The sequence below is a fragment of the Lingula anatina genome, chromosome 6 (genome assembly GCF_051362555.1).
Source record: "Lingula anatina isolate TDL-2025a chromosome 6, LinAna3.0, whole genome shotgun sequence".
In the NCBI taxonomy this organism is placed as follows: domain Eukaryota; kingdom Metazoa; phylum Brachiopoda; class Lingulata; order Lingulida; family Lingulidae; genus Lingula; species Lingula anatina.
Window position 1 is genome coordinate 17,036,299 of NC_141772.1, and position 13,204 is coordinate 17,049,502.

Consider the following 13,204-nt stretch of genomic DNA (forward strand, 5'->3'; position numbering starts at 1 on the left):
TTTTTTGATTGAGCATTTGCAAATAGCTTTAACACTGCAGTAAAGGAAGAAGTACAGGGGTAGTAGACCAAGCGTTTATATGACACCCTGAATCTAAGGGCAACTTGATACGTACTTAGGTAATAAACAGTCCTAATTTCATCATTTCTTTGTATACTTAAGTATAAGAACTTATGCTAGGCTTTGAAGCTGGGGTGTGATTGTTCTCATTATTTATTTGGTTTGCTGTAGCTCCATCTCTGATAGTTGCTTATTATCCCCTCTCTCTTTTACAGATCATTTTGAACATTGGTGTGATCATCATTTTATCGCCAATTGTTTAATAATTATTTCAAAAAATCCCTTGCCAATCTTTCCTGTGGATTCTCACCCTGTCTTCCACTGCTGACATACTAGTATCACAGATTTAACTTGTAACTTCTATTTCAGCTCCAATAATATTTGAGCTATGATTTCAAAATAATATCAGTCAATCCAGTTTTGGAGACAACCTTATCGATTCTTATCGGATCTTTGCTATTTATCCACTTTAAATCTGTACTTTTTAGCACTTTAAATCTGTACTTTGCAGCACCAGATTTGTAGTTTTTAGTAATGAAGTTATTTTATAATAATCTTGTCACGTTTTCTAAATTTCTCATTATTATTATTATTACACCTGAATATTCAGTAGTGATGCTGTATTTTGAAAAACATAGTTATTATTTTTGTGCTTCAGAACAGTAGCGTTAGTATTTTTGGTGTCTCTAGTATTGAGGTGTGTTTACTATAAAGTTGTGACAGCCTAACTTAATCCTGTACTATCTCTGCAATAACAATAACTATAACCACAGACATGTGATCTAATTCCCTGTTGCTCCACCCATTGCTGTTGGAACTGGGGGTGGTTCAAAATTATTACAATCACACAATTTGCTGAGATAGGGAGGTACTAAGTTAAGCCAATGGAATTAGTAAATTAGTTTACAAAGACTCAGTCCAGCTTAGTAGTAAATACAGCTACATTAACACATACTTGCATAGTAGCTTACTAACCTAATATATGTGCTTTTTATTTCAACATCCTTGCTGTTATTCTGACTATTGATTTATTTTATTTATACACAGTTTTATTATATTACATGAATTGTAAGTTTGAATCCCTTATCAATAAATCAATTGCATGTAAACAACTGTAAGTTTTATTAAACAAGAGTATGTAACTTGTGGAATCTGTTAATACTAAAAATCTGCTACTTTATTCACTACCAATAGTTTGTCTAATTGATTGGCAATCAACTCTGTATACTTTATTGATATACCAATCTGTAACTTATGAATTTGTTGTAACATTTAATTCCTATAATAATGGTAACCATGACAACTGTACACCATAAATTTTGATGGCAACACTAAACTTTTTAATTGTTTAACACAGTTATCCAAGTAGTAAACTTTAAGAAACTCAGACTCTGTCTCTAGCAGTTAAGAAATGATTCTCTTAATGACATTGATTTTCTCCATCAATTATTCACACTCCAAACATCTTGACCAAAGGATTAGGCATATTTGTCCAATTTATTCTCCAGATGCGACAAGTGAACAGTACAATGAGAGTGCAGCAGACATGGAGGCTCTGGAACGCTCCACTCTCACCTCCCCAGACCCCAGCCGGCGATCTATCACCCCTGGAGACGGATTCTACTCAGACACAGACTCCATCCGTGATGGTCAGATGAGTATGGACACCATGTCTATCCTTGATCGAGGGTCATTGTTGCCAGTGGACAGTGTCAGTATGAGGTCCTTTCTGCTCAGTCCAGGAGACAGACTACAGGCTGGAGCAGACGACATGAGGTCTTCCATTATGACACCTGCCACTCCAACAGGTAGGACTCCAACTTGCCAAGATCTTAGATGTTGCATCTTTTAAATTTTCTGTTTGTGAAGAAAGTTCTCATTTCACCAAAAAAAGTTACAATCATAATATTTTCTGTTCGTGGAGTTTGATTTTCTTAATGCTAGATAGAAATATTTTGAAAGTGTTTTCAGTGCACTGCAGCCCTGACTACAAAGACTGGTTACCATAGAAGTCCTTCAAATTTTTCATGTACATTATGAAATTTGATCTGTATGTATTGTCTTGCATTTTATGGGAATGACAAAATTATGCCAGGCTTTCAAATCTTTAATTGGGCCCAGTTTTTTTCTTTTTCTTTCTGGGTCAGATAGATTTTAAAGTAATATTATTGTATCATCCAATGCTTTCTGTTTACAAAGACATTGTTTCTTTCAAATGGGTATGCTGTCTTTTCTTCATTTTTTCCTGAACCAATTCATTCTTTATGTCAGTATTGTTACTGGTATGTGTAATTTTACTGCTTGAAAGATTTTGTGCATTCAGTCTATTAGATGTTGATTCTTAGGAGACTGTCCTTGAATACACACCCTAAAGTCATTCATCACATGTATTTGTAAGAAAAAAAAATTTTTTTCAATCCATTTGTGTCAACCTTGAGGACCTTGGTGAAACATCCACAACTGAATAATTGAGTCGTACTCATTACAAAACATTTTCTATTCAGTTGCTTCCTTTCACTCCCTGTTTGTTTTGTTTGTAAACAGTTCTCATACATTTTTTTCCTATAGAGTTAACCTGCTACTTGCATTCTTAACTTTCAAAGGAAAGTTCTTGGCTGTTTATCTAATTCTGTGGGGTGTATTTAACTCTTTATTGTGTTAATTTGTTTTGAAATAAGATATTTAAGGTCAAAGTTATTCTCATGTCCCAGATATTATTGAAACCTGACCTATTTGTTGATTAATCAAGCTATCCTTCTTGACAACTGACAACAGTTCTTGATATTTTAATGTGCATGTTACCCGGTGCTAGAAATCAGAGGATCGGAAATAGAGGTAGAACTTGCAATGGGACCCTAGAGATATTGAAGTGTGCATTTTATTTTCTCATGAGTAAATGATGTATTTTATGGATCTTAACAACTGAGAAAATTGCTGGTGGTTTTCATTTGCATGTTTCCTGGTGTTAATGGTTAAAAACAATGAAACTGAGGTGGGTAATTTAAAAGCTGATATGAAAGTCTGCATTGTTTTTTAGTATTATTTTATGATTTATTTTATGCTAAGTCTACAAATGTCATAAGGCATAAAGATTTTAATGTGCATGTTTCTTAGCACTAATAGTGTAGCTGCAAGAGAAAAAGAAGAATCAAATTAATATCTTAGACTGCATTGCTTTTTCACTATGGTAAATTATTATTAATTTGTGCCTGCTTAACAACTGTGGACAGCATGGAGGATTTTATTTGCGAGTCTCCCAGAACTTCATGCTAAGAGCAGGGATATAAAGATATTGGACATTTATGTGATAGACTGCATAGCTTCTTCACTATGATTACTTGTTACTTCGTGGAAGCTAGACTATCACCTCTCAGCTAGTACATGTTTGTGTTCTGAATATTTGAGAACTCTAAGAACTGAGACACAGAAGAGCTGCAGTGCTAAGTGTTGTCATTGTTATAGTTGTGCCTTCTTGCTGGACAGTTATTCCAGTGATCTAGTTTCAATGACTGGCTGAATTCACAACCCAAGTTAATCCAAGTACTAACAGATTTGTGGATAAAATACGGTCAATCCACTTGAAAGTTTACCACATAATCCCTGCAGGGCATCTATTCAGTGTCTATTAGGGGATTTTGCAGCAAGCTTTCAAGTGGTTCAGCCATATTTGATCCGTGGATCTGTTAGTCCACGGATCAGCTTGTTCTGAATGTGGCCATTGTTCTAGCTGATTTTTAACACCTACATGTATTGATTGTATTCCAGACACAGTCACTGACATAACACGTCCACTGAGGCCTCACACAGCAGGAGTATACTACAGGGACTACAGTGAACATGGGGATGATGTGCAGGTTAGTATTTTGACCTTTGACTTATGATATTAATCTTTACAGTGTATTGTTTTGTATGTACAGTTAGAACTTTTTGAAAAATGTAAACTCCTGTTATGTAAAGTATTTCAGCATTTGGCAGTAATGTCTTATTCCTGTAAACAATTTCAGAATACAGTAGAGTGAAAGTCTAGTGCTTTAAAAAGCTATGAATTGCAAACTAAGAACATTGTTAAGATATAACAAAGTAAAAAAAATGGCTGTATGTAAACTGTTTATCATCTTATTTTCAGGATCTTGAAGCCACCTACATGGATGCATTAAGGAGATATCAAAATTCACCTGGGTAAGTAGAAAAATGAATTCTTAAAGATAAATTAATTTTCTTCCCTTGTTGTTTCCTTGAAATAATTTTACTATTGAAATGTTAGTTTTTACATTGTTTATATGGTAACTCATTTTGAAAGTGCAGAAATCTTAGGAAAATATTATGATATTAATATCTTGTCCTCTTCCTCCAGTGTTGCGCCTCTAGATAAACTGTACAGAAATGATGGCACCTCCTTTGATGATCACTGGCAGGAGAGAGCCATAGAGAGGTAAGCTTAGACTGCATTCCCAGAGATTTAGATCGATCCAGAGATTTAGATTTAGATCGACCTAACTCCGTGGGGGTTCACGCTAAATTGCAGTCAGCCGAGCGCGCACGGTAGTTAATTACCCCCTTACAGCTTTTAGTAGGTGGGACAGATGCTTAAGCCGGCTAAGCTGACAGTAATCTAGTGAGACTCCCCACAGGGATAGATCGATCTAAAATCTGTGGGAATGGGGTCTTAGTCTGCAGGCTGGCTTCATGTATGCACTGATGTTTGTGAAAATTCTAGTTACTTAGATTTCATATCTTAGTTTGTTAGGGTTAAGCATATACAAAAAATGTGTACTTGCAAGATAATTTTAATTTTATTATTTAACTGTGTGGATTAAGTGCTAATAGGTATGTGGTATGTGTCCATTGTTTCCTGTTCAGTACAGTACTATTATGGGGTTGTGGTGTTAAAATTAAGAAAAAATCTTGTCAAAACACTCCTTATCTTGTGTATTAAAGGGACTTATTCTGTTTTTGATGGCTAGAAAGAACACTGCATATTGATTGTATATAAGATAACAATTATTTGATGGAGAGTTGTTTATTGACAAAATCTGATCAAAATTAGAAAGGTGTAAACTAGTAGACAATGACTATTTTACAGGTGAGTTAACAAATAATTACTCATGTGCAAATTTTGAGTTTAGCTAATTAGCAAAAATATTGCATATCATTATTTAGTGAAATTGAATACATGATGAAGGAAGGTTGACGGAAGGTTAAAAAAACCTTATTGGAATATGAAGAGTGGATTGAATTGTCTTCACATTAGGATAGAAAATACATTTTGGGTTCTAGCTTCGGGTTCATATATATATATATATATATCAGCTACAAAGGACACCCACTGTGCTTCTGTGATCCAAACACTCCCAGTAACTTTTTTTTTTTTTTTTTTTTTTTTTTTTTTTATTCACGAAAATTAATACAAGACATGTACAACACAATAAGAGACAAATACACCTTCCACACACCATTCACACACTACAAACGAAGTTCTTACAAATGTTGATTAAAATTACATGTAGAATTTTTTTTTTTTAATAAAAGAATCTTATTAGGCCTAGTCTACAACAAATGTTCTTTTTTATTCATATCAATATTTTTTCTATACTGTCCCATTTTTTCCTTAGATTATCTGCCTTTTGAGGACCCAGTAGGTATAAAGATTGAAAATCTATTATCTTTTGCTTTTCCAAATACTTTTTGCAGGCATTCCAAAGAGGTGTAATTTTATTCTGTCTACATAAAGTGAAATATTTCTTTATATAGAGAAGTAGTAGATTAATACCTAAGAGAGGGCTGTCGTCCAGGATTCCAAATATAACCAAGCACGGTTGATGTTTTAATTCAACAGAGTACTGTGTACGTAGGTTCTGAATGAGACAAGTCCAAATAGCTTGAACATATGTACAGTCCCAGAAAATATGCAATAAAGTTTCTTTTGGGTCATTACAGAAAGTGCATCGCTCATGTTCTAACATATTGTATTTAAAAAGCATCGAGTTCGTAAAATAAATTCTATGTAAAATTCTAAATTGCAATGTGAGAAGTTTATGATCATTGGTTTCTCGAAAGGGCAATGCATGAACTAGCTTCCACTTTTCACTTGGAAAATCAATGTTCAGCTTTTCCATCCACTTATTATGGATGTTAAGAGGTATTGCTTCCTTATCCGAAATAAATTTCGGGTAAAAGAGTTTCGTTAATTTGTTTTTCGATTTTAATAATACGAGATTTTTATTTGTTATTGCTGCAAGATTCTTTTGACACCCTCTTATAACAGTTTTCCAGGCAGAAGGTAAAGCGCTGATGATGGCTTGATAGTCAAGGAAATTACAATCTATATTATATTCATCACAAAAAACGTCTAGACTTTTTACTGAACCAGTATTATCAATCAGGTCATTAACGTAAAGCACTCCTTTTCGAAACCAAGGTTTATAGAAGATTATCTTTTTATTGATCTTAATATGATCATTTCCCCATAAAGGTTGTGCTAGGATATCATCCGGAGAAGTAGTAGAAAATTCTTGCACAGAAGCCCATATTCCCAAAATCTCTTTCCAGAAAGTATTTAGTATATTAATATTGCGTATAGACTGTAGGCCCTTCGAGGGAAGTAGCAATACGTCAATTCCCCCGATTTCCGCAATCTCATCCATCAAAAGAGTTTTCCACGAAGAATAATTATGTGGATTTACCAATTTCTTTAGCCATATCAATTTAAGAGCTTTACAGAAGGATTTCACCTTGGGGACCTTTAATCCACCGTTTTCATAAGAATTAATCATAACATTTCTCTTAACTTTATCTATTTTACTGTTCCAAATAAAGCGATAAAAAACTTGCTCCAAATCTTTAAAAAAAAGATCAGCAGGCATAGGAAGGACAGTTAATATTTGGATGATGGTAGGGAGTGCCAAGGATTTTAAAATAGTTACTTTACCTAGGAGTGAAATGTGACGGAACGACCAATCATTTAACAACGATTTGATGGAATGTAATTTTTCTTTAAAATTTTCTTCATAAATGTCATCCTTTGCTAGGTTATACCAAATACCCAGTAGTTTAAATTTCCCACTATGATTCCAAAATATACTTTTAGAGGTTTGATACTCCTCACCACAGCAGCGCTTTGCTCCAATCCAAACAGCCTGGCTTTTTTCAAAGTTTATTTTCAATCCTGAACATTGAGAGAACAATTCTAGCATATCCAGAGCTGCATTCAATGACTCTCTATCATCTGCTAGATGAAGCGTAGAGTCATCTGCGTATTGTGTAATGACGTATTCTGAGTTATTCAGTAAGATCCCTTTTATGTTTGGATCAAATTTGACCGCCGCGCTGAGCAATTCTATGCAGATAATAAATATGTAAGGGGACAGAGGATCACCCTGTCTAACACCCCGACTGACATTAAAGAATTCTGTTAGATGTCCATTATTTTCCACTGCAGTGGAAACATTGGAGTAAAGGGTTTTGAACCAGTTTTGAATATCTTCACTAAAATTAAAAAATTTAAGACACTGCAAAATATATGCCCACTCTACAGAATCAAAAGCTTTTTCGAAATCTAGCATTAATAAAATTCCTGAAATGTCATCTTTTTCTGTTTTATGGATGATATCTTGAATAGTTCTGGAACATTCGCCTATATACCGACCTTTAACAAATCCAGCCTGTGTAAAAGAGATTATATCGTCAATGTGTAATTGAATTCTGGCTGCTATGCAAGCAGAAGCAAGTTTGTAATCAACATTCAGCAAAGTAATTGGACGCCAATTCTTAAGGAATACTTTCTCCTTCCCCTCTTTTGGTATACACTTGATTATACCTTGGCGTTGAGATGTAGACATTGACTGTACCTCAAAGGATTTATTCAGTGACCTAAGCAGAGGCTCTTTAAGATCAGTCCAAAAGAATTTATAGAATTCTACCGTATAGCCATCTAAACCAGGAGATTTTCCATTCTTCATTTTCTTAAGTACTTTGAGACATTCTGTTTGGGACAGAGAGCCATTCATAGTAATCTTTTTTTCTTCTGGAAGTTTTTTAATAAATGGATTTTCGTCATTGAAAAAGGTATAACTATGGACGTTATCCATTAGAGTGTCTTTTGATTGGTATAAATCGCTATAGTAGCTTTTTTGTTCTTTTAAGATATCGTGAATATTTGTTATTTCTTTTCCGTCCTTCCTCCTCAATTTAGATATCGATTTCTCACAATAATTCCTTTTTTCTAAATTAAGAAAATATTTTGAACTTTTTTCTCCTTCTACTTTCCATTTTGCTTTTGCCCTTAAAATAATCCCCTCAATTTTTTTGTCACGTATACTTTTCAATTCATCTTCTTTTCCCCGAATTGCCAACCGAATAGTCTCATCGTCTCTGTTGTTTAGAGAGTCATACAATTTGTTCAATTCTTCACTTATTATTTTTTCTTCTTTTTCTGCTTCTCTCTTTTTATAGGATGCGTATTTAATCGTTTCACCTCTAATACTAAATTTTAAGGTTTCCCATAGTAAACAATCGTCAATATTAAATTCTGCCATTTCCACGTTTTCATTATCGTCTGTCCTGTACTGCTTTATCACTTCTTTTATGGTTTTTTTAATTAAGTTTACATAATTCCAATCGCCTAACAGACTGTTGTTGAATTTCCACGTCCCCCTTCCTCTTTCAATTTGAATAAAATTAATCTTCATGTTTACTGGAGAGTGGTCTGATTTATAAGCAAAATCCATGCCAGCAGCAACAGCTATGTCTTGTAAATCAGAAGAAATAAAAAAATAGTCAAGTCTGCTTTTTTTCTTATTTGGTCCAAACCACGTAAATTTTCTACATTCCGCATTCATTTCTCGCCAGATATCAATTAAATCCAAACTGTCCATTATGCGGACAATTTCTCGGTTTGCCTTTGTGTTGTTGTTGTGTAGGTAATTATCGGTGTCAGTTATGTAATCAAGTGGTACGTTCCAGTCCCCCCCAAGTATTATTGAGGTATTTCCAATTACTTCAATTTTATTTTGGATCTCCTTAAAGAAAGACGGATCGTCATTGTTTGGTCCATAAATAGCGCCTAGCGTGAGTCTCGTGCCCTGAATTTCAATGTCTAGTAATAGGTAACTACCTCTAGGATCTTTAATCTCTTTGTGGATTTTAAAGTCAAAGGAAGATTTGAATAAGATGCCAACACCTCTTTTGCAACTAGTTAGTGAACAAAAAACCGCGTCCCCACCCCATTCATTTTTCCACAAGCTTTCGTTTTTCTTCTCACTGTGAGTATCAATCAATATAGCGATGTCATATTTGGACCTGCATTTATGAAAAATATCTCTCCTTTTCACCATATTGCTACTGAGTCCTCGACAATTCAGACTTACTATTTTAACCATTACTTAGAATCTAATAATAAATATTTAACCAATAAAAAGGACGATACTTCCGCAAGTAGTCTAGGCATTATCAACACGTAATTATAAACACATACATTCACCCATTCACACAAATCGACACCACAGACAAACATTAAAGGTACAACACTGAGTGGTAAACACATATATCAGGAGGCCTCCTCTTCGGACAGCTGTTGCCTATCCTGCGAATGATAGCATGACTACATACAGTACAAACAGGAAAACCCCTCTGTCTCTGCAAAAAACAATGTTCATGTAATTATCCAATATTTACACAATCTCATTTTCGTATGTGTAGATTTTTTTTTTTTTTAAGAATTGGCGTAATGAGTTCAGGCTGCAGTAAAGCCATCCGTTACTCTTTTACATACATCCACTAAGTTTCATATATATCAGGTCTTTCAGAGAGGTAAACAGTGAACACATAGTAATCTAGAGAAATGACATATAGTTTCTATACCACTGGCACAGTCGTACCTCCAGACTGTAGCAGTATACAAGGGGGTACGTAAACTACTAAACAATGTATCACCTACCAGTATCAAGAGAGAATTCATATAGTTTCCACTAGATCCAATCTCCTCCTTAAGTAATAAAGCATATTTGTATAGAAGGAGAATGGAATGTAACTCATCATATATTGGTTTTTAATCAAAATATATTTGGTTTAATGTTTTATTTTCTTATTTTAACTTTCTTGTCAATGTCATCGTCAATAGAAAATCTCATTCTCTGGCCAGTGTGTTTCACTTTACCGTACACGCTCCCATTATAAAACCACGACTGTTCAATTTGCTCGTTTTCCTTTAGGCGCTGCAGTAATTGAGCGTTTAGCTTGGTGATATCGTCAGCCAGCCGAACACCTTTGTCATGCCTTTTCAAGGTAGATCTACTCCGCATTATACGTACCTTGATTTCCGTGTTTTTAACATGCATTAGAATTGGCCGGGGAGACCCTTGCCGACCGGGAATTCTGTGCACCGCCGTGATGTCATCAGCCGTTATCTCTCCCAGTAACTTATCACTCCCAGTAACTTATTAGTGTCTTATCAGACTGTTTTTAGACATTTGTAAAATGCGATGTATTAAAATGGTAAACTCTTCTTTGTCGTATTCCTGCTCAGTGATTCAAAGTTGCCCTTCTGACAGTAGTTGTGGCCCAATCTCTCTTCTCTCACTTAACAAATATCAGCTGATGATTGGACAATACTGACATTTTATAATATTGGTGTGAAATACTGAGACAACGTAAACACCTTCATTATACATCACAGTCTAAAGCCAGGTCTGCTCTCACAAAGGTGACCAGTGGCGTATTTGTTTGTTTGTAAGCATGCATCTCAAATGACCTTTTCTTATAGAATATTGTTTACGCGTGTGTATAAACACAAACACAATTAAGTATTATGCTTCTCCACTGTAACAATGTAACAACTTCTAGTGAGGTTTAAACTGACAAAAGAACTGTGTTAGGGCACTGACCTGGATTACAGCCCTTGAATTAGAAAATTAATCCATCTATGTGTGTATATCATACATGTAGGTGATCAGACGTTATTGTACAGGTAGGCTTTTAGTTTTTAAATTAAATAAAATTGGTAAAGAATATTAGTAAAGAAAATCCAAGATCTGAAAAATGTGGTATACTCTTTGTGAAAAAAAAGTTAAACTAGGATCAGGCATTGAAAGGTTTTACACAGATTAGTTCAGCTCTGTTGATGTTTGAGTGCTAAACAGTGTGATAATGATGTAAATGATCTAGGACCCCATTCATACAGATTTTACATCGATCTATCCCTGTGGGGAGTCTCACTAGATTACTGTCAGCTTAGCTGGCTTAAGCGTCTGTCCGGCCTACTAAAAGCTGTAAGGGGGTAATTAACTGTCATGTGTGCTAGGCTGACTGCAATTTAGCGTGAACCCCCAGGGAGTTAGGTCGATCGGATGGATCAATCTAAATCTCTGGGAATGCACTCTAGGAGATGCAGGTTTAGTCTGTGAGGATCCATATTACTCAAGATGCTGAGACACTAACCAACTAGAGTGCTGCAGTCATCTTTGAGGTTTTCTCACTATTTTTATTTACATCTTACTGCAGTGTTATTGCAGTGTCACTGTATACATCATACATGTTACAGGCACTTGCTGCTGAAGATGCAGAGACAGCTGAGAAGTCAGAGTGCTGCAGAGAGAAGACAGCTGCTGGACCTGAGGCAGAAACAAAAGAGGAAAGCACTTTTAGGCCACCATAATTGTGATCAGCCACATTTGAATGGTCAAAGTAAGAATTGTGTTATTCTTGTTATACTGTAATGATATAAGAAAAATCATTAGTGAACATGAATGTCTGCTGTGATGGCTGAGCATACAGATATTATTTATATGAGTATGTTAGTATTTTAGGTCCATAGGAGATCATACATTGTGTGGATGTAATGTTGTGGCAAAGATGTGTTCTTACATGTCTCATTAGTTATTGAAATTATCTAATAATGAGGTTCTGATAATTTCCCTGAAATTTTCATGGTTTGGATTCATAATAAGTAATGACAATGTGATAATTTTATAAAAGGTCAAACTCTCTTAACGAGCAAATCATTTTAAAAAAGACATATGTATGTATGGTAAATTAGGAGGATGGAAATATTTGTTTAAAATGTGCTGTACATCCAAAGAAAAGTTGTAAGTTCTTATCAAATGAGTAGACAGACAGCAGAAATGCCTAGTTCATGCATCTTCGCAATTTTACAAGCCATCTTGACATATTTTTGTCTTCTCTCCTCAGATCGTGCGTCCAGAGCGGCCGAGGTTGCCATGCATCTGTTCCACGTGGAACGTGCCAACACCCCCGTGTCCACCACCAGGGGGAGTGACCGCAGTAAAAGTGCTCCTGCTGGTCAGGGGCGAGGTGGTGGTCAGCAGGTGCCCCCTACCACCCCCAAGACAGCCTTTGTCCAGCCAGTGCCACAAATGGACAAGGCAGAACTTAGTGCTGAGAGACCGTTCAGGTATTTGTACCACCTATTTATATGGCTTGCTGAGTGATTTGTGAGGGTCATATTGAATTATTGATCATTTCCCCATGTCACCCTGTATTTCTTCAAAAATATTTTCTGATATAATTTTTTATTGAATGATATTAGTGTATTATATTAATTATATACAGAGTGATTTAAAAAAACATACTACCTATTAGTACTGTAACATAAAATATAATTGCAAAACTCATGAAATAGTTTCCACTGAAACTTAACTGAATGGCAGTATGATGTATATTAATATGTTAATCCTGATATTGACTTTTGAATGTTTTTCTAATGTGTGCAGTTCTGTATCCATTTGTATAAATTTTGCTGAGATTCATTTCATACATGAAATTACCCAAATGACACATGACTATAGCCAAGTATTTCCTCTCCCCAGGATACGGATCAGCAGTGAAGCCCCCCAGCTGCCAGTCCAGACCACAAGAACTAAGGAAGTGCAGTTTGATGCTAGGGCCAAGAGTGCCCACCACAGGCCAGAGCGAGGCCAGCGTCAGGGGTCTGCCATCTTTGTCCGACCCCAGTCCACTACGCGGTCCATACCCAGCAAGTGCAGGTGGGAACCTTGAATTTGTTTGTAGAAAACATCAACTGGACTCTCAACTTTGCTTTGAATTCTTGATTGTCATCCTAATTTAAAAACCCCATTTCTGCACTTCCCATAATATATTTAAGTCAGTTTAGAGTTGTCAATGAATGGTC

At 35.4% G+C, this 13,204-nt stretch overlaps 1 protein-coding gene and 1 long non-coding RNA gene across 2 annotated transcripts in view; one reads left to right on the forward strand and one right to left on the reverse strand.

The window, feature by feature from the left end:
- Window positions 1-13,204, forward strand: part of LOC106150715 (uncharacterized) — a 41,936-nt gene that overhangs the window by 26,718 nt on the left and 2,014 nt on the right. Inside the window, exons 34-40 of the mRNA XM_087015254.1 lie at window positions 1,569-1,868; window positions 3,826-3,914; window positions 4,187-4,239; window positions 4,415-4,492; window positions 11,597-11,739; window positions 12,244-12,466; window positions 12,882-13,058. Coding sequence (XP_086871380.1) covers window positions 1,569-1,868; window positions 3,826-3,914; window positions 4,187-4,239; window positions 4,415-4,492; window positions 11,597-11,739; window positions 12,244-12,466; window positions 12,882-13,058 — 1,063 coding nt within the window. The remainder of the gene's footprint in view (window positions 1-1,568; window positions 1,869-3,825; window positions 3,915-4,186; window positions 4,240-4,414; window positions 4,493-11,596; window positions 11,740-12,243; window positions 12,467-12,881; window positions 13,059-13,204) is intronic.
- LOC147761266 (uncharacterized) lies at window positions 9,349-10,453 on the reverse strand. The gene is made up of 2 exons (XR_015335168.1): window positions 10,368-10,453; window positions 9,349-9,693 (listed from the first exon to the last, which is right to left on the reverse strand). It is a non-coding gene; the product is annotated as an uncharacterized LOC147761266 (long non-coding RNA).